Source organism: Coregonus clupeaformis, chromosome 14 (assembly GCF_020615455.1).
Source record: "Coregonus clupeaformis isolate EN_2021a chromosome 14, ASM2061545v1, whole genome shotgun sequence".
NCBI classification, from domain to species: domain Eukaryota; kingdom Metazoa; phylum Chordata; class Actinopteri; order Salmoniformes; family Salmonidae; genus Coregonus; species Coregonus clupeaformis.
In genome coordinates, this window is record NC_059205.1 from 43,734,686 (window position 1) to 43,756,437 (window position 21,752).

Consider the following 21,752-nt stretch of genomic DNA (forward strand, 5'->3'; position numbering starts at 1 on the left):
GTCCTAAACGATATTATAACCGCGATTGATAATAGACAGTACTGTGCAGCCGTCTTCATCGACCTGGCCAAGGCTTTCGACTCTGTCAACCACCGCATTCTTATTGGCAGACTAAATAGCCTTGGTTTCTCAAATGACTGCCTCGCCTGGTTCACCAACTACTTCTCAGATAGAGTTCAGTGTGTCAAATCGGAGGGCCTGTTGTCTGGACCTATGGCAGTCTCTATGGGGGTGCCACAGGGTTCAATTCTTGGGCCGACACTTTTCTCCGTGTATATCAATGATGTCGCTCTTGCTGCTGGTGACTCTCAGATCCACCTCTACGCAGACGACACCATTTTGTATACATCTGGCCCTTCATTGGACACTGTGTTAACAAACCTCCAAACAAGCTTCAATGCCATACAACAATCCTTCAGTAGCCTTCAACTGCTCTTAAACACTAGTAAAACTAAATGCATGCTTTTCAATCAAACGCTGCTAGCACCCGCCCACCCGACTAGAATCACCACTCTCGCGGGTCTGACCTAGAGTATGTGGACAACTACAAATATCTAGGTGTCTGGTTAGACTGTAAACTCAACTTCCAGACTCACATAAAGAATCTCCAATCCAAAGTTAAATCTAGAATCGGCTTCCTATTTCGCAACAAAGCCTCCTTCACTCATGCTGCCAAACATGCCCTCGTAAAACTGACTATCCTACCGATCCTTGACTTCGGCGATGTCATTTACAAAATAGCCTCCAACACTCTACTCAGCAAATTGGATGTAGTCTATCACAGTGCCATCCGTTTTGTCTCCAAAGCCCCATACACTACCCACCACTGTGACCTGTACGCTCTTGTTGGCTGGTCCTCACTACATGTTCGGTCGTCAAACCCACTGGCTCCAGGCCATCTATAAATCACTGCTAGGCAAATCCCCCGCCTTATCTTAGCTCATTGGTCACCATAGCAGCACCCACCCGTAGTCTGCGCTCCAGCAGGTATATCTCTCTGGTCATTCCCAAAGCCAACACCTCCTTTGGCCGCCATTCCTTCCAGTTCTCTGCTGCCAATGACTGGAACGAATTGCAAAAATCTCTGAAGCTGGAGACTCTTATCTCCCTCAATAACTTTAAGCATCAGTTGTCAGAGCACCTTACCGATCACTGCACCTGTACACAGCCCATCTGAAATTAGCCCACCCAACTACCTCATCCCGATATTGTTATTTATTTTGCTCTTTTGCACCCCAGTATCTCTATTTGCACATAATCTCTTGCACATCTAGCATTCCAGTGTTAATACTATTGTAATTATTCTGCACTATAGCCTATTTATTGCCTTACCTCCATAACTTGCTACATTTGCACACACTGTATATATATTTTCTGTTGTATTTCTGACTTTATGTTTTTTTTTTACCCCATATGTAACTCTGTGTTGTTTTTATTGCACTACTTTGCTTTATCTTGGCCAGGTCGCAGTTGTAAATGAGAACCTGTTCTCAACTGGCTTACCTGGTTAAATAAAGGTGAAATAAATAAATAAATAAAAATCTTAAAATACAAAAATACATTTGCAAGTAGCTGGCCCGAACAGCAACAACATTCTCAGTAACGGTTACAGAAACGTTTTACTTGCTAAAACTGTGATATGTTGTTGTTCATCTACCTTAATTGAGCAAGTCACACTGGAGTGTCTGCTAAATGACCAAAATGTATATGTGAAAATGAACATACAAAAATGAACTGCAAAGCACACTGAGTGCCTTGTTTCGGGTCAGGGCTCATTCAAATAATACTCAGCATGCTTTGCAATTATTAATTTTTACATATCCATTCATATTTAGTTCATTTAGCAGACGCTCTTATCACACCATAGCGCCATCAGACTTCTGATACCAATGCACAGTGAAAGGGGGCCACAAAATGTGAACTCTATAAAAAATGGTGTAGAAAATGATTTTGTATTTTGAAAATACAAATTACAGCTCTCAAAAGTATTTTGTTACAAAATACATTGGAGTGTAGTTCAGCCCAGTGTAATACCAATTACAAAATACTCAGAAGTAATTTAAATACACATTTCAAATACAGGTAACAGAAATAATGCCTATCTTTGCATGTGTGTGTGTGTGTGTGTGTGACTCACTCAGAGGTCATCTGTGCCACCAGTTGCAGGGAGGTGAAGCCAGAGTTGAGGAAGTTGTCTCTGTACTGGGTCATCTTGATGGCTCCCAGCCACTCCCCCACTGAACTGAAGGTGTTGAAGTCTGGGATAGAACGGTCCAACAGGGGCTGGGAAGGCCTGACGGAGGAGAAGAGGAGAGAGGGAGAGGAGGAGAGAGGAAGAGGAGGAGAGAGGGAGTGGAGGAGAGAGTGAGAGGAGGAGAGAGGGAGTGGAGGAGAGAGTGAGAGGAGGAGAAAGGGAGTGGAGGAGAGAGTGAGAGGAGGAGAGAGGGAGAGGAGGAAAGAGGGGGAGGAGAGGAGAGTGAGAGGAGGAGAGAGGGGAGGAGGAGTAAGTAAGGTAAGTAAGGGAGAGAGAGGGGGAGAGATAAAGAGAGAGAAAGAAAGAGAGGAGAGAGATGTTTTGATGGTGCAGAGTGGAGGTATAGGCTTTGATGTAATACAGTGGGGGAAAAAAGTATTTAGTCAGCCACCAATTGTGCAAGTTCTCCCACTTAAAAAGATGAGAGAGGCCTGTAATTTTCATCATAGGTACACGTCAACTATGACAGACAAAATGAGAGAAAAAAAATCCAGAAAATCACATTGTAGGATTTTTAATGAATTTATTTGCAAATTATGGTGGAAAATAAGTATTTGGTCACCTACAAACAAGCAAGATTTCTGGCTCTCACAGACCTGTAACTTCTTCTTTAAGAGGCTCCTCTGTCCTCCACTCGTTACCTGTATTAATGGCACCTGTTTGAACTTGTTATCAGTATAAAAGACACCTGTCCACAACCTCAAACAGTCACACTCCAAACTCCACTATGGCCAAGACCAAAGAGCTGTCAAAGGACACCAGAAACAAAATTGTAGACCTGCACCAGGCTGGGAAGACTGCATCTGCAATAGGTAAGCAGCTTGGTTTGAAGAAATCTACTGTGGGAGTAATTATTAGGAAATGGAAGACATACAAGACCACTGATAATCTCCCTCGATCTGGGGCTCCACGCAAGATCTCACCCCGTGGGGTCAAAATTATCACAAGAACGGTGAGCAAAAATCCCAGAACCACACGGGGGGACCTAGTGAATGACCTGCAGAGAGCTGGGACCAAAGTAACAAAGCCTACCATCAGTAACACACTACGCCGCCAGGGACTCAAATCCTGCAGTGCAAGACGTGTCCCCCTCCTTAAGCCAGTACATGTCCAGGCCCGTCTGAAGTTTGCTAGAGTGCATTTGGATGATCCAGAAGAGGATTGGGAGAATGTCATATGGTCAGATGAAACCAAAATAGAACTTTTGGTAAAAACTCAACTCGTCGTGTTTGGAGGACAAAGAATGCTGAGTTGCATCCAAAGAACACCATACCTACTGTGAAGCATGGGGGTGGAAACATCATGCTTTGGGGCTGTTTTTCTGCAAAGGGACCAGGACGACTGATCTGTGTAAAGGAAAGAATGAATGGGGCCATGTATCGTGAGATTTTGAGTGAAAACCTCCTTCCATCAGCAAGGGCATTGAAGATGAAACGTGGCTTGGTCTTTCAGCATGACAATGATCCCAAACACACCGCCCGGGCAACGAAGGAGTGGCTTCGTAAGAAGCATTTCAAGGTCCTGGAGTGGCCTAGCCAGTCTCCAGATCTCAACCCCATAGAAAATCTTTGGAGGGAGTTGAAAGTCCGTGTTTCCCAGCGACAGCCCCAAAACATCACTGCTCTAGAGGAGATCTGCATGGAGGAATGAGCCAAAATACTAGCAACAGTGTGTGAAAACCTTGTGAAAACTTACAGAAAACGTTTGACCTGTGTCATTGCCAACAAAGGGTATATAACAAAGTATTGAGAAACTTTTGTTATTGACCAAATACTTATTTTCCACCATAATTTGCAAATAAATTCATTAAAAATCCTACAATGTGATTTTCTGGATTTTTTTTCTCTCATTTTGTCTGTCATAGTTGACGTGTACCTATGATGAAAATTACAGGCCTCTCTCATCTTTTTAAGTGGGAGAAATTGCACAATTGGTGGCTGACTAAATACTTTTTTTCCTCACTGTATATACCAATAAATTAATGTTTATTTCAGTTTAAGGAAGTCTGCGTGTGCCTGGGTTGAGGTGTGTATGTGTACTAGCCACTGCTTTGAAGTTGTTGGGGTGAAAAAGTGAGAATGCATAGGTGTGTGTCTGTGTGTGTTTGGCGGGGGGGGTACCCTACATATATTTTGCTATGTGTGTACTCACACTGCAGGGATGCTGGCCACTTGTTTGAGACTGGCTGGGTTGCGGATCATCTTGTCCAGGGTGTTGACGATGTCAGTGAAGCGTGGCCGGGCGTTGCGGTCCTTCTGCCAGCAGTCCAGCATGAGTTGGTGCAGGGCCGAGGGGCAGTCCATGGGAGGGGGCAGCCGGTAGTCCTGCTCTATGGCATTGATCACCTGGGGACAGAGAGGGGGGCAGAGGGTATTGCGAAGAAGGCAGAAGGTAGTCAGTAAGGGTCATGTTAGACAGGACTATTGTGGAGAAGGCAGAAGGTGGAAGTGGAAGGCAGTCATTAGAGGTTCATGCTATGTTTAAATACAGTACATTCGGAAAGTATTCAGACCCCTTGATTTTTTCCACATTTTGTTACGTTACAGCCTTATTGTAAAATGGATTAATTAAAACATTTTCCTCATCAATCTACACACAATACCCCATAATAACAAAGCGAACACAGGTTTTTAGAAATTTTTGCAAATGTATTAAAAACAAAAAACAGAAATACCTTATTTGCATAAGTATTCAGACCCTTTGCTATGAGACTCGAAATTGAGCTCAGGTGCATCCTGTTTCCATTGATCATCCTTGAGATGTTTCTACAGCTTGATTGGAGTCCACCTGTTGTAAATTCTATTGATTGGACATGATTTGGAAAGGCACACACCTGTCTATATAAGGTCCCACAGTTGACAGTGAATGTCGAGTAAAAGCCATGAGGTTGAAGGAACTGTCTGTAGAGCTCTGAGACAGGATTGTGTCGAGGGACCACCAAGACTCTTCCTAGAGCTGGCCGCCCGGCCAAACTGAGCAATCGAGGGAGAAGGGCCTTGGTCAGGGAGGTGAACAAGAACCCAATGGTCACTCTGACAGATCTCTAGAGTTCCTCTGTGGAGATGGGAGAACCTTCCAGAAGGACAACCATCTCTGCAGCACTCCACCAATCAGGCCTTTATGGTAGAGTGGCCAGACGGAAGCCACTCCTCAGTAAAAGGCACATGACAGCCTGCTTGGAGTTTGCCAAAAGGTACCTAAAGGACTCTCAGACCATGAGAAACAAGATTCTCTGGTCTGATGAAACCAAGATTGAACTCTTTGGCCTGAATGCCAAGCGTCACATCTGGAGGAAACCTGGCACCATCCCTACAGTGAAGCTTGGTGGTGGCAGCATGATGCTGTGGGGATGTTTTTCAGTGGCAGGGACTGGGAGACTAGTCAGGATCGAGGCAAAGATGAACGGAGCAAAGTACAGAGAGATCCTTGATGAAAACCTGCTCCAGAGCGTTCATGACCTCAGACTGGGGCGAAGGTTCACCTTCCAACAGGCCAATGAACCACACAGCCAAGACAACGCAGGAGTGGCTTCGGGACAAGTCTCTGAATGTCCTTGAGTGGCTCAGCCAAAGCCCGAACTCGAACCCGATCTAACATCTCTGGAGAGACCTGAAAATAGCTGTGCAACAACGCTCCCCATCCAACCTGACAGAAATTGAGAGGATCTGTAGAGAAGAATGGGAGAAACTCCCCAAATACAGGTGTGCCAAGTTTGTAGTGTCATACCCAAGAAGACTCAAGGCTGTAATCACTGACAAAGGTGCTTCAACAAAGTAATTAGTAAAGGGTCTGAATACTTATGTAAGTGTGATATTTCAGTTTTGTATTTTTAATACATTTGCAAAAAATTCTAAAAACCTGTTTTTGCTTTGTCATTATGGGGTATTGTGTGTAGATTGATGAGAAAAAATTGATTTAATCGATTTTAGAATAAGGCTGTAACGTAACAAAATGTGGAAAAAGTCTAGGGGTCTGAATATGTCAGTGAAGTGTAGGTAGGTAACGTTAGCTAGCAAGATGAGATGGGATAGCCGCCCAGCCACACACATTGGATAATGTTTGAATGTGAAGATCTTTGCAATTCTTCAAAAGACATCGATAGCGTGTCCGACATTATATTGTTTCCCGTGCTTATTTTTTATTGATAAACAATTTCACGTCAAGGAGCCTGTACGTCAGATGTGATGTCACGGTTAGCAGCCTGTCTTTTAGCATTGTGGGACGTGTCATCTTTGGGAAGACTGGAAATCAATAGACCCATGGTGAACCTGGGGACTTGTCTCTCCGGCTTGGTAAAGGAGAAGAATGCCCAGGGAGGATCGCAGGTGGCCGGTCATAAGTATGGCGTTGATAAAGTAGGCATATTGCAACATCCTGATGGCACAGTACTCAAACTGCTCCAGCCCCCTCCCCGAGGTCCCTGAGAGATGCAGTTCTACAGCAAGGTCTACGCTGAGGACTGCGGCGACCCGTGTCTGTTGGACCTCCAGCATCACCTCCCTAAATACTTTGGCACCTGGTCCTCGCCTGAATATCCTAACGAGCTGTACCTGAAACTGGAGGACGTGAATCGGCGGTTCCAGAAGCCTTGTATTATGGATGTGAAGATCAGCCAGAAGAGCTATGACCCCTATGCCTCCCACGAGAAGCGGGACCAGCAGATCAAGAAGTACCCTCTCATGGAGGAAGTTGGCTTCCTGCTTCTCAGAATGAGGGTGTCAACTCTGACGAATATCACTCGTATGATCAATATTATGGGCGAGGCCTTCTCAAGCACACCATCAAAGATGGTTTATCCAAATTCTTCTCTTTTTTTTTTTCTTTTTTTTTTCACCTTTATTTAACCAGGTAAGCCAGTTGAGAACAGGTTCTCATTTACAACTGCGACCTGGCCAAGATAAAGCAAAGCAGTGCAATAAAAACAACACAGAGTTACATATGGGGTAAAAAACATAAAGTCAAAAATACAACAGAAAATATATATACAGTGTGTGCAAATGTAGCAAGTTATGGAGGTAAGGCAATAAATAGGCTATAGTGCAAAATAGTTACAATAGTATTAACACTGGAATGCTAGATGTGCAAGAGATTATGTGCAAATAGAGATACTGGGGTGCAAAAGAGCAAAATAAATAACAATATAGGGATGAGGTAGTTGGGTGGGCTAATTTTAGATGGGCTGTGTACAGGTGCAGTGATCGGTAAGGTGCTCTGACAACTGATGTTTAAAGTTATTGAGGGAGATAAGAGTCTCCAGCTTCAGAGATTTTTTGCAATTCGTTCCAGTCATTGGCAGCAGAAAACTGGAAGGAATGGCGGCCAAAGGAGGTGAGGATGATTGACTTTGCCCATGTCTTCCCCAGCGAGAGCCAGGACCAAGGCTACATCTACGGCCTGAAACACTTGCTGGAGGTGCTGCAGCAGATCCTCCACCAATAACCTTCTCTTTCCAGTGGTTTGTCTCTGCCTGTCCATTGATCAAGTCAAGTGTACCCATCTGTGTTTTACTGTGTGAATGGAGGAGTTGTAGCGCCCACAGTCCAGTCCCTCATCCCCCTCTCCCTGTAATTCTCTGCACTATGAGGAAGTCAGTTCTCCATAACTCTTTGTCCGATGTATGTGCTTCTTGATTTTTAACCACTGTTAACCATTATCTAACTCAGGGAAACTACTGTAATCAATACTCAGAGTCTTTTCAGATTTCACGTCCTTTTGTCCTAAATGTTGACAGAATGATTAAATTTTTATCCAAGTTATTATACTCATACAGTGCAGGTTAAGTCATTTTAGAATTGTTGTTCTCTATTTATTTTGCTGCCAAATTGTCTTCTTAAAACCTGTGTCCTTGCAGTGTTACTTGTACATGGGGCGGCAGGTAGCTTAGTGGTTAAGAGCATTGTGCCAGTAACCGAAAGGTCGTTGGTTCTAATCCCCGAGCCTACTAGGTGAAAAATCTGTCGATGTGCCCTTGAGCAAGGCACTTAACCCTAATTGCTCCTGTAAGTCGCTCTGGATAAGAGCGTCTGCTAAATGACTAAAATGTAAATGAATACTTTCCGAATGCACTGTATGTTAACTCATGCAATGATATCCTGATGCAATACTCCTTTTATAATTTTTGGTATATTCCTGTTGTCGTTTTTGAAAAAACTAAATTACATTTGTACACATTGATACCCATTGATTTTATATGTAATAAAACATATTTGAACCCAGAGGTTCATGCTAGACAGGGTTCTAAATAGGGCTGCTCAGAGTGACAAGGTAGGTGGACCATTGCCTGACAGTACCATAGAGAAGGCCAATTAAGAAGACATCCGAGACTAGTCACTAGACTCCAGTTCATGATCACAGGAGATCAATAATGTGCAGTAAATCAGAGAATTGTAGGAAAAGCCAAGATTTATAGAAACCTTTCTGCTTCCCTTTCACTTTCCCTCTTCCTCTAGACCCCTTTGCTAAATCACTGTACCACCAGGCCCTCATTTCTCCGTTTCATTTTGTGCTATCAAGTGTTTAGTGAGCAATTCACTTAGCGTCAATCTCTCTCTTTATCTTTCTGCTTCTCTCTCTCTCTCTCTCTCTCTCTCTCTCCCCCTCTCTCTCACCGATTAATCTACAGACAGCACTCAGGCTGAGGTGCACTTCCTACTTGACACTACCGAATCACACGTCTGTATAAAAGGATGGAGAGGACCTATACTCTGACACTGTGGGAAAGTGTCTTGGGAATGGACTGAGTGCATATAATGAACGTGGTGAAATGCAGGTACTTGACACTTGTCCCGTAGAAACTGCAAAGGCTACGAAGGCCTGATGGTAGCTAAGTAGTACTGTACCATAGCTATGCTGCACATGGCCTTATACAAAGACAAGAAAGGGTTTTCGATAGAAAGACAAATGTTCGCTCCTTCTCTAAATCATAGCATGTTCATATGGTATACCGTATGATGGATTGTTACCCCTTGTATGTAGATGCAATCTTTCAAATGAAAAGGTTGAATCAGGGAAAAGTCAGGAAAAGCCGACATGGGATAGAGATTCTAGGGTGTGAAAATGAATTATCATCAGAAATGGGACGATGCTCTATAGGTGCCCATGCTACCACTGAGAGCAGTGCAATTCACCAGAATCTTGACAAATGGTGCATATGGGGAAGTGTGTGTGTGCATGTGAGTGCATTTACATGCATGTGCAGGTGAGCATGTGTGTGTGTGTGTGTGTGCATTTATCATAGGTGTGTAAGTGGGCATGTGTACTGTATGTGCACACAGACTTGTGTATTTGTGTGTGTGTCAGGGATCATGTGTGTGTGAGCCTGTGTGTCTGTGTGTGTTTTGTGTGTGCGAGTTGGCATGTGTGTTATTAGTGTACATGGATGTGTGTGTGTGTTCTCCCTGAAGAGAACAGCAGGCTATGCTGTGAGCAGTGCCAGGCCTCCTCCCTGTGTGTGTGTCCCATCAGTTGCTGCCGGCATGCTGGCCCAGAGAGGAAACATCTGCTGGCTTGGCCAGGCCTGGTGGACCAGGTTCCAGAGAGACCCGTTGGCCGGCTGGGGATATGGAGCTCATTGGTGTGTGTGTGTCAGGGGTGCGGGGTGTTTGTGTGTGTGTGTGTGTGTGTGTGTGTGTGTGTGTGTGTGTGTGTGTGTGTGTGTGTGTGTGCACATGGTGATAGATCCCATTGTGTGAGATTCGTGGGACGTAGCAAAAAGAAGGACTGAGAGGAGGTAACGTGCTTGTGTGAAATTCTGCCTTTGTGAGAATCTTCTCATTGTCAAGGACATTTCCAGTGGGAATCCTCTTGTCTAGCTGAGTTGTTATGTCTGAGAGGGTTCCATTTTATGACACAATATAAAACAAATTGAAGGGTCACATTTCATCTGAATGCTCATTCATTGCCTCTGCTTTGGGGTCTTAGCCGGGTTACTGTAAAATCACTTTTGTGAATTTATAGAGGGCTTCATAAATTAATTTGATTGATTTGAATTTGAATTATATGACTATTTCTATACGCTTAGAACAACGTTTAAAAGTTCAACATGACAATAATACTCACATCCTGATTAGACATGTCCCAGTAGGGTCTCTCTCCAAATGACATCACCTCCCACATGACGATGCCGTAGCTCCACACGTCACTGGCTGAGGTGAACTTCCTGTAGGCGATGGCTTCTGGAGCCGTCCACCTCACTGGGATCTTACCCCCCTGAGAGAGAGAGAAAGAAAGAAAGAGAGGGGAGAGAGAGAGACAAAGAGATGGAGAGAGAGAGAGAGAGAGAGAGAGAGAGAGAGAGAGAGAGAGAGAGAGAGAGAGAGAGAGAGAGAGAGAGAGAGAGAGAGAGAGAGAGAGAGAGAGAGAGAGAGAGAGAGAGAGAGAGAGAGAGAGAGAGAGAGAGAGAGAGAGAGAGCGAGAGCAACATGATTAGTCCAATTAATAAAATACTACCTTCATTCCAAACCCTTTGAACCAAAAGTTAACTACAACCTCTCTTTCCCTCCACTCCTCCTTCCTCTATCCCTCCACTCCTCCTTTCCTCCATCCCCTATCGATCTAGAAGCAGGGAATTGTACCTCTGTTCCTCTTCACACATCGACCCACAGCACGTCTCTCCCTGTACCCATGAGTTCGAAAAAGGGGGGTTTGGTTGGGGTTTGAGGCGCCTGTCGAGCGTGTCTGTTTGTAATTGGCCTACCTGGACCTGCAGCGAGCCATGCATGGCACTGATTGAAATTGACGGGTGGCTTGTTTAAGATTTCCTCTACACACACACACCTGTTTGTGGGCCCCTTGGCGGCTTCCATTGTATCCGTCTAGACCAGCTTAATAATGCCAATTAGTTCAACCTGTGCATGTGTAGATAAGCCGGGCTTGAAAGGAGAGACGGGAGAGCGAGACAAGGCCCACCCTGCTCTCCTGGCTTTCTCCCTCAGTCCCACCGGGACTCTGACCAGGAGATGTATTGTGTGTGTGTGTGTGAGTGCATGCATGCGCATGTGTGTAGGTGTGTGTGTGTGCGTGCATGCATGTGCAAGAGTGTGTGTGTCTGTGTGCAATTATGTGTGCGCTCGTGTCTGTGTGTGTGTATGTGTAGAGGTCCAGAGGATTCAGACTGAGCTCGTTAAGGCCCAGCTCAGAGCATTTGACCTCTGGGAGCTCCTAACCATCAACATGGTGGCCCGAGTTGTTACAGAGCAGGGAGGTAGGAGGAGGGTATGTGTGTGTGTGTGAGAGAGAGAGAGAAAAAGAGAGCGAGAAATAGAAAGCGTGTGTGTGTGCCTAAGAAACAATTTTATTTGAGAGAGAGAGAGGTTGGGAGTGTTCATATGTAAGTGTGTATTTGTGATTCGTTGAGGAAAAGAAGACTGAAGGATATCTATTTAAGCTCTGATGACTGTTATGCTTTTCTCATATCCCAGGCTTCTTCTTCTTCCAGTAACTGATGCTTCTCATCTTTTTTTTTATTTTTTTATTTTTATTTTTTTCACCTTTATTTAACCAGGTAAACCAGTTGAGAACAAGTTCTCATTTACAACTGCGATCTGATCCCAGACACCAGAAGGCTCTATCTTTTTTTTACTTCCGTTCTGTCAAAAGGCTATAGAAAAATACAAGATCAACTGCACCTATAAAAAGAAACCCAGCTCCCTCCATCTAATCTCTAACTTTGTTAGAGCCATGCTTCAAAGCGACTATTTCAACTTGGACACACACCAGCTGAAAATAACAATAAGAAATATAAATACACTGTCTCTACGCTTTGTATTACAGCCTCACATTTCAAACAAATGTATTTATAGAGCCCTTTTTAGATCAGCAGTTGTCACAAAGTGCTTTACAGTAACCTAAAACCCCAAAGAGCAGTAATGCAGATGTAAAATCACGATGGCTAGGGAAAAACTCCCTATCATCCCCCTCTCCCCTCCTCCTCTCCTCTCTGTCTCTTCCTGTGTCTGTTCTATTGCTCTCTCACCCCGGGACGCTGTTGAGAAATGATCTTTGTCGGGTATAAAGACGCTCACCGTACAAGAGCTCCACACATCCCCCCCCCCACAAAGTGCTGCTGAACAGAACAGAACAGACCGGGCAGGAAAACAGACAGAAGAAGACAAATATATAATGAAAAGCAGCATTGGATTTTTTTGTTATTAACTTAGGAGGAGAAAATACTGAGAATACCCCAAGGAGGGAGAGAGAAAGAGAGGGGGAGAGAGGATGGCAATTAAAATGGGTCTAGTGTCAACACAGCCACTTTGTGGAGCCTGGGAGAATGGAGTGAGAGAGAGAGAGAGAGAGAGAGAGAGAGAGAGAGAGAGAGAGAGAGAGAGAGAGAGAGAGAGAGAGAGAGAGAGAGAGAGAGAGAGAGAGAGAGAGAGAGAGAGAGAGAGAGAGAGAGAGAGAAAGCCAATACCATTTCATTCACAAGGCAGACAGTACAAGCCAGTGAGAAAGAGACATTCCTTCATGTAAAACAACCGCACTAAGCTAAACCGTATATCAACCTCCAGCCTAGCTCCATCAATCTCTTCAGTTAGCTGCTCATCACATAAATAATATGCAGAACTTAATGTCAACATGAGAGCATAATTGTTGTTCTCTCACGAAGTCTTTGGAAACTATATTATATATACAAAGGGACTTTGGGCCACAAAACAACAACAACAGTTTTATGCTTGATTATTGCGGACCAGCCATACTGAGAAATGGAGCATTGCAAGGACTCTTACTTCAAACAGTTCCATCCAGATCAACTTCAAACACCAGCAGTGGGTCACCGTGCTGATGTCAACACGATGAGCTGACACAAAGTGAATAGTACTGACTAGCTGTGACAGGTTGTAACTGGTTGTGACCGATAAAGTGACAGGTACAGTGACACATCTGGGGTAGACCTGCTGGGAGTGGAGTGGACAGAGTGCTGTCAGGGTTAAGGAGGATCATGGGACGTGGCAGATGGTGTTGCGATTTATGACAAACAGGTCTGAGGTCTGAGGGATAAACATGTGTTCAGGTGCAGAGTGTGTGCGTTTGTGTCACGTCTCCTCCCATTGCTCCCCTTCCGGCGATCTGATTCGCCGGTCTACTGAGTCACCGGTCTGAGCGCACCACCTCGGCAACACCGGAATGGAAACCCAACGCACCCTAATCACCTCCAGCGCACCTGCACCTCATCATCTCATCACCACCCCTATATAGCCCTGGACTGTTCAGTGTTGTGTTGTGTGTGATTGTTAGTGTCATGTCGTGTACTCGCTCTTTGTTGTTCTCTTGCTCAGTGTTAAGTAAACCTTTACATTGTTGATTCCTGCATCTGCGTCATACCTCTTCGTATCCTCAGTACTCGTCACAGAATCACACACCTCACGAAGATGGATGCAGCAGGTAATCCTCCTGGAGTTTCCCAGAGCCTCGACCAGCACCAGCAGCAGATTGCCCAGCTGAACGCCTTCATGCAGGAAGTGCTCCAAACGCTGCATAAACTGACCATCGCTCCGGTTCCACCTCAGGGAGTGGCGAGTGCACCTAGTCCACCTCCTCCCGTGCTATCACCAACGTCTGAGGGACCTCTCACCCTGCCGGAGCGCTATGACGGGAAAACAACGAAATGTAGAGGCTTCCTGCTGCAGGTTTCATTGTATCTGGCGCGTCAGCGTGGGGCATCTCCATCGGACAAAGCCAGGATAGCGCTGGTGATTTCGCTACTGAAGGGAAAGGCGCTGGATTGGGCAGTCTGGGAAGGAGGTGTGGCCACGGCGCATTCCTACTCCACCTTCCTCAATCGGTTCAGGGCTGTGTTCGATCATCCTGTGGATGGAAAGGACGGGGTGAGCGTCTCCTCCAGCTACACCAGGGAGAGGAGGCCACGTTTGAGTACACCCTGAGCTTTCGCACGGTGGCGGCGTCTTCCAGCTGGAATGAGCGTGCACTGCGCAGGCCTTCAGGAGAGGCTTACGGGAGGACATCACGAAATAACTTGCATGTCGGCACGACGAGATGGACCTTGATACCCTCATTGCCACGTCCATTCGTCTTGACGACATGTTGAGAGACCGGCGGCGTTCCCAACACCAAACGGAGCCTCGACGCTCACCCCATCTGAGCTATGGAAGCCGCCCTGCCTCCGAGTCCTCACCCATGGAGGTGGGCAGCACCCCCTACACCACCACATACCACAGATCTCCTGGCGGCTCCCTATCTAGGCGGTATGACTCCCGTCTCCGCTCTGTGAGTGTTCCGTCATCACCTGTCACCAAACCATTGTTTTTAGTTCCCCTAACGGTGAATGGTTCTTCCTTCTCTTTGCTTTCCACGACAATGATAGATTCCGGATCAGCGGGGAACCTTATCGATAGTGAGCTGGTCTCTGAATGGGAGTTGCCCACCGTGCCACTGCCTTCTCCGCTACACGTCACCTCGCTGGACAATAAACCACTTGGATCAGGCACCATTACGCACGTCACCCTCCCCATCACCATCACCATTCCCACACTACCGGAGCACCACGAGGAGCTGTCCTTCCACATCGTCACGTCACCCCTTCACCGGATTGTCTTGGGATTGCCCTGGCTCAGACTACACAACCCCAGCATCAATTGGATCACCTAGAGGATCACAGCCTGGTCCCCCTCATGCCGGAGGACCTGCCTGCCGGTGGTTTGTTGTTCCACGTCAGTGGAGAGTCCGGAGACCGCCCTCCAGCCCAACATTCCATGTGAGTATGCAGATCTCTCCGATGTCTTCTCTGCCTCCAAGGCTAAGTGTCTCCCTCCTCACAGGCCCTGGGACTGCGCCATTGACCTGCTGGAGGGACAACACCCACCGAAGAGTCGCATTTACTCCCCTTCCATAGCGGAGACTGAGGCCATGGAGAAGTACGTGGCAGAGACCCTGAAACAGGGGTTCATCAGACGCTCTGCCTCTCCTGCCTCCACCAGCTTCTTCTTCGTGGCCAAAAAAGACGGAGGACTGAGGCCGTGCATTGACTACCGGTGCCTGAACGCAGTCACCACCAAGTACCGGTACCCCTTCCCTCTGGTGCCATCGAGCAGCTGCGAGGGGCCCGGTACTTTACCAAGTTGGACCTGAGGAGTCTCTACAACCTGATCCGAATCCGTGAGGGAGATGAGTAGAAGACTGCATTCAGCACTACCTCAGGCCACTATGAATACTGCGTCATGTCCTACGGACTCGCCAATGCACCTTCCATGTTCTAGTCCTTCGTCAATTACGTGTTCCGAGACAGGTGGTGGTGTACATTGACGATATCCTGATCTACTCGGCTACGTTCGAGGAGCACGTCAGGGACGTCCGAGCGGTCCTACTCCACCTCCTGGAACACAGCCTGTTGGTGAAGGGGGAGAAATGCGAATTCCACCAACAGGCCATCTCCTTCCTGGGATACAGGATCAGTCCTCAGGGGGTGTTCACGGAAAGAGCAAAGACGGACGCCTTCAGGTCATGGCCAGTCCCCACCACCATCAAGGGCCTACAGAGCTTACTGGGCTTCGCAGATTTCTACCGGCGTTTCATCAGGTCCTTCAGCTCCATAGCCGCCCGCTCACCTCTCTCTTTAAGGATGGCCCTCATAAGCTGGCCTGGAACCCTGAGGCTGACACTGCCTTCAAGAGGCTGAAGGAGAGGTTCACCACAGCACCCCTCCTAAAACACCCAGATCCAGCTCGTCCTTTCATCCTGGAGGTGGACGCATCTGAGGAGGGCATGGGTGTGGTCCATACCGGAGAAAGGAAGGATCTGGGGGGTCCTATCCTGCCTCCGTCTCTCATCGTGGCACCTGTCATTTGGGATGTGGACGAAGACATCCGCCTGGCGGCTCAGGAGGACCCAGCGCCTGCCAACGCCCATCTGGGGCGCGTGTATGTACCCACCAGTGTCCATGACCGCCTGCTGATCTGGGCGCCCATCACCCTTACGGCAGGGCACTCCGGTATTACGCGCACCCTACATTCTCTCTCACAAAAATACTGGTGGCCCAGCTTGGCTACTGATGTCTCCCGCTATATCAACTCCTGTTCCATATGTGCCCAAACGAAGACACCTCGGAACGCCCGGCAGGTAAACTAGTTCCTCTCCCAGTGCCTCAGCGACGTTGGTCACACCTATCCATAGACTTTGTCACCGACCTCTCACGTTCTGACGGCTTCACCACAGTCCTGGTGGTCGTAGATCGGTTCTCCAAATCATGCCGTTTTTTGCCACTAACTGGTCTTCCTTCTGCTCTCCAGGTCGCTGAGGTCCTGTTCCAACAAGTCTTCCAACATTATGGACTTCCGGAGGACATTGTCTCAGACCGTGGCCCCCAATTCACCTCCCGAGTGTTGAAGGCCTTCCTGGAGAAGATTGGGGCCACGGCCAGCCTCACTTCTGGGTATAGGCCTCAGTCGAATGGGCAGGTGGAGCACATGAACCAGGAGCTGTGGAGGTTTCTTCGTTGCCACTGTCGGGACCGGCAGGGTGAGTGGGCGAGGTTTCTTCCCTGGGCAGAATATGCCCAGAACTCCCTCATTCACTCCTCCACGGGGCTCACTCCCTTCCAGTGCGTCCTGGGGTACCAGCCGGCCCTGGCCCCTTGGACACCCAGCCAGATCGATGTGCCCGCTGTCGACGAGTGGTTCCGCAGGGCCGGACAGGTCTGGGACGCTGCCCATGTCCATCTCCAGAGTGCCATTCGTCGGCAGAAGGACCAAGCCGACCGCCACCACAGTGAGGCCCCTGTATTCCAGACTGGTGCTCGTGTCTGGCTGTCGACAAAAAACCTCCCTCTCCGCCTGCCCTGCAAGAAACTGAGCCCCTGGTTTGTGGGGCCGTTTAAGGTCCTCCGGCGGATAAATGAGGTATCGTACCGGCTGCTCCTTTCCCCTCACTACCATGTCTCACCTACTTTTCATGTGTCTCTCCTCAGACCGGTGGTTCCTGGTCCTCTGGCGGATGCTGTCCCCGCCCCACCCCTGGACATTGACGGGAGTCCGGCGTATGCGGTGAGGGACCTGCTGGACTCCAGGTTCCGTGGGGGACGGCTCTGTTACCTGGTGGACTGGGAGGGGTATGGTCCTGAGGAGAGGAGCTGGGTTCCAGCTGGAGACGTTCTGGACCGGGGGAGGGGGTGGGGTACTGTCACGTCTCCTCCAGTTTCTCCCCTTTGGCGCTCTGATTCGTCGGTCTACTGAGCCACCAGTCTGAGCGCACCACCTCGGCAACACCGGAATGGAAACCCAACGCACCCTAATCACCTCCAGCGCACCTGTACCTCATCTCATCACCACCCCTATATAGCCCTGGACGGTTCAGTGTTGTGTTGTGTGTGATTGTTAGTGTCATGTCATGTACTCGCTCTTTGTTGTTCTCTTGCTCAGTGTTAAGTAAACCTTTACATTGTTGATTCCTGCGTCTGCATCCTACCTCTTCGTATCCTCAGTACTCATCACAGTTTGGAGGAGCTGCCTGAGAAACATGGGGGGAAAAAAAGGAAATGGATGCCTGATGAAGACCTAAGGGTCGAAACGTTGTTATAATAAAATCACATGGGAGCATGAGCAGCAGTGTGCGGTGTTTTGCTTTTTATTTTCCATTAGTTCTCCTCCAGCAGAAAGTACCTGGATGTGCCTATGTTCTTCAGCTTTTAAACATGGGACACCTGCCATTGCTAACGTGTACTATGAGAGATGCAGTATGTATCCAGCAATTGAATGGAGCATGTCACTGGCGAGCTATAGACTGAAGAGAAATCTAGAGTCAAATGGCAGTCACTCTACATGAACTGGAGCAATGCCCTGGTGTCCCAGTAAATGTAGACTAAATCCCCTAAAAGATCTTCTCCCACTAAGAGAGAACTCCTCAATCCTCTAACACTGTGTTTTGTTTTTTCATTGCTGATGCTTGCAACCTCACCAACCCCATCTCTCCAAGAGCCATCAAACAGTACCGTCATGTTGTTGCTAAAGCAGCAGCTGTCCCCAAATGCAGATTCATTCCCCTCCGGTGGAAGACAAATCTGTGAACTCCCAGTAATGCCGCTGACACACAGCACTAACTTCTCTGTAATCCATTCATAAACAATGCACACTCAAATAGTCCCGAGCACATTAACTTACGGTGGGCAAAATGCTCCATCAACTGCCGTTTAATGTCCCGAAAGCAACGATCGCTGGCAGTCTGCCCAAATACAGAGAGAGAGGAGTTGGAGAGAGAGAGACATATATATATATAGAGAGAGAGAATGAGGACACCCCAGGGACTGTCTGGGAGAGGCAGGCCCTTCTACTTTTCCACTGTCTACAGGGCAATGGAGAATAGGTTCCCACTTCAAACTTCAAAGAAACTTACATTTGATTCCCTGGAATTATTTCAGGCTTCATTTCACCAAGTGCCCACATATTCTACGGCTATTTAATTCAATTAAATAGTCTAGTCTAGGAGTCATATGAGGACTATGCTCCTCTATAGGACAAAGTTATTGTAACTCACTTCTCAGGTGGTCTCAAAGTGGTATGAAATCCGACCTTTAATAGACGTTGCCTGTGTAGTCTTTTGCAGTTAACATATTCCTTCACATCGTCAACTCGATGACACCACCTCTGGAAATGCCCTCTCCCCATGTGTAACCTCCTCTGTGGCCCCTGATGACTCCCAGTACAGATCCTACGTTTTTATCATGTATTTGCACATCTTTGTTAGGCTTTTCTAGTGGTTTAATATTAGACTGCGACCTTGGATTTTTAAGGGCTTTATTGGCATGGGAAACATATGTTTACATTGCCAAAGCAAGTGAAATAGATAATAAACAAAAGTGAAATAAAAAAGAAAAGATTTACAGTAAACACTACACTCAAAAAATAATAAAGACATTTCAAATGTCATCTCTCTCTCTCTCTCTCTCTCTCTCTCTCTCTCTCTCTCTCTCAATTCAATTCAATTCAATTCAATTCAATTCAATTTGCTTTATTGGCATGACGTAACAATGTACATACTGCCAAAGCTTACTTTGGATATTTACACTATTAACCTAATACAAATAATAATAATAATAATCAATATTGTCAACGGGAAAACAGTAACAACAATAACCAAGGGTCAAAATACACATTGAACAATATAGAGGACATGTGCAGGTTCATTGGTCTGTCAGACACTGTCCCTCATCTTATGGCAGGCAGCAATGTAGTGCGCTGCCAACCCACAGCTCTCTGCGTCCTCCCCGAACAGGACAGATAGCCTATTCTCATCAAAGAGGTCTTTGAAACCTTGAAAAACTGTTTCAAATTTGGGGAAAAGATACTCTCTAATTGTTCTATATTTTTTACATTTTGTCAGGAAATGCAGCTCTGTATCAGGTTCTGCTGTGGTGCAGTGGTTGCACAGCATTTCCTCTACAGGGAGCCAGGTTTTCCTGTGTCTACCCTTCTCAATGGCAAGGCTGTGCTCACTGAGCCTGTACTTTGTCAAGGTTTTTCTAAGGTTTTGATCAGTAACCATGGTCAAATAGTTAGCCACGGTGTACTGTCGATTTAGGGCCAGATAGCACTGCATTTGACTTTGTGCTTGTGCTTGTGTTTCCCAATAAGCAATGTAGTTGGTTTATTCTTATTGATTGGATATTCTGGTCCTGAGGCTTCAGTGTGTTAGTAGAACAGGTTTGTGAACTCAGCCCCAGGACAAGCTGGATGAGTGGACTATTTTATTTGCACAGCTCTTGGCATTGTAGGGCTTGGTAATGATATGAGAGGGGGTCACAGTATCTTAGATGTTTCCAAAACTTAATTGCTATTTTTTGAGATGTTATTATTAGTGGATATTGGCCTAATTCTGCCCTGCATAGATTGTTTGTAGTTTTCCTCTGGACATATAGGATAATCTTACAGAACTCTGCATGCAGGGTTTCAATGGGGTGTTTGTCCCATTTGGTGAAATCTTGTTTTGCAAGTGGACCCCACACCTCGCTGCTATAAAGTGCAATTGTTTCAATGACACATTCAATTAGTTTCAGACAAATATTAATAGGTATTTCAATTTGAATTAGTTTTTTAATGGCGTAGAATGCCCTGCGTGCTTTCTCTCTCAGTTCATTCACTGCATCATTAAGGTGTCCAGTTGAGCTTATTTTTAAACCTAAGTCATTGTAGTGTGTGCAGTACTCTATATATTTTGTACCAATTGAGAACTTTGGTGTAATTCCCTGAGATCTGGATCTTCTCTGGAAACATTTTTGGGTTTACTGCCAGGGCCCAGGATCTTCTGTGGTGACAGCAGGCATAGGTAATCTGCGAATAGCAGGCATTTAACCTCTGAATTGTGGAGACTAACACTAGGGGCTGGGGATTTTTCTAGAAGAGTGGCCAATTCGTTGATGTAAATATTGAAGAGTGCAGGGCTCAGATTGCAACCCTGGCGAAGGCCCCACCACTGGTTAAAGAATTCTGTTATTTTCTTGCCAATTTTGATGCTGCATGTATTGTCAGTATACATTTATTTAATTATGTCATATGTTTTACCCCCTACACCACTTTCAATAACTTTGTAGAACAGCCCTGTATGCCAAATATAATCAAATGCTTTTTGGAACTCGATAAAGCAAGCGTACATTTTGGTATTATTTTGGTGGACATGTTTATCTATCAGGGTGTGTAGGGTGTAAATATGATCGGTCGTGCGATGTTTTAGTATGAATCCAATTTGGCTTTTACTCAAGACATTGTGCTTATTAAGGAAGTTTAGAACTCTTACAGTGCCTTGCAAAAGTATTCATCCCCCTTGGCGTTTTTCTATTTTGTTGCATTACAACCTGTAATTTAAATTGATTTTTATATGGATTTCATGTCATGGACATACACAAAATAGTCCAAATTGGTGAAGTGAAATGAAATAAATAACTTGTTTCAAAGAATTCTAAAAGATAAATAATGGAAAAGTGGTGCATGCATATATATTCACCCCCTTTGCTATGAAGCCCCAAAATAAGATCTGGTGCAACCAATTACCTTCAGAAGTCACATAATTAGTTAAATAAAGTCCACCTTTGTGTCACATGATCTGTCACATGATCTCAGTATATATACACCTGTTCTGAAAGGCCCCAGAGTCTGCAACACAACTAAGCAAGGGGCACCAAGCAAGCAGCACCATGAAGACCTAGGAGCTCTTCAAAAAGGTCAGGGACAAAGTTGTGGAGAAGTACAGATCAACTTTGGGTTATAAAAAATTATCAGAAACTTTGAACATCCCACGGAGCACCATTCAATCCATTATAAAAAAATTGAAAGAATATGGCACCACAACAAACCTGCCAAGAGAAGGCCGCCCACCAAAACTCACGGACCAGGCAAGGAGGGCATTAATCAGAGAGGCAACAAAGAGACCAAAGATAACCCTGAAGGAGCTGCAAAGCTCCACAGCGGAGATTGGAGTATCTATCCATAGGATCACTTTAAGCCGTACACTCCACAGAGCTGGAGCATGGGGGTGGCAGCATCATGCTGTGGGGGTG

The 21,752-nt window shown here is 46.3% G+C and overlaps 1 protein-coding gene across 3 annotated transcripts in view; it reads right to left on the reverse strand.

The window, feature by feature from the left end:
- Nucleotides 1-21,752, reverse strand: part of LOC121580862 (ephrin type-B receptor 1) — a 345,283-nt gene that overhangs the window by 13,147 nt on the left and 310,384 nt on the right. For all 3 annotated transcript variants that reach the window (XM_041895973.2, XM_041895971.1, XM_041895970.1), the window contains 3 exons: nt 10,313-10,462; nt 4,406-4,599; nt 2,138-2,293 (listed from right to left, as the gene is read on the reverse strand). In XM_041895973.2, coding sequence (XP_041751907.1) covers nt 2,138-2,293; nt 4,406-4,599; nt 10,313-10,462 — 500 coding nt within the window. The remainder of the gene's footprint in view (nt 1-2,137; nt 2,294-4,405; nt 4,600-10,312; nt 10,463-21,752) is intronic.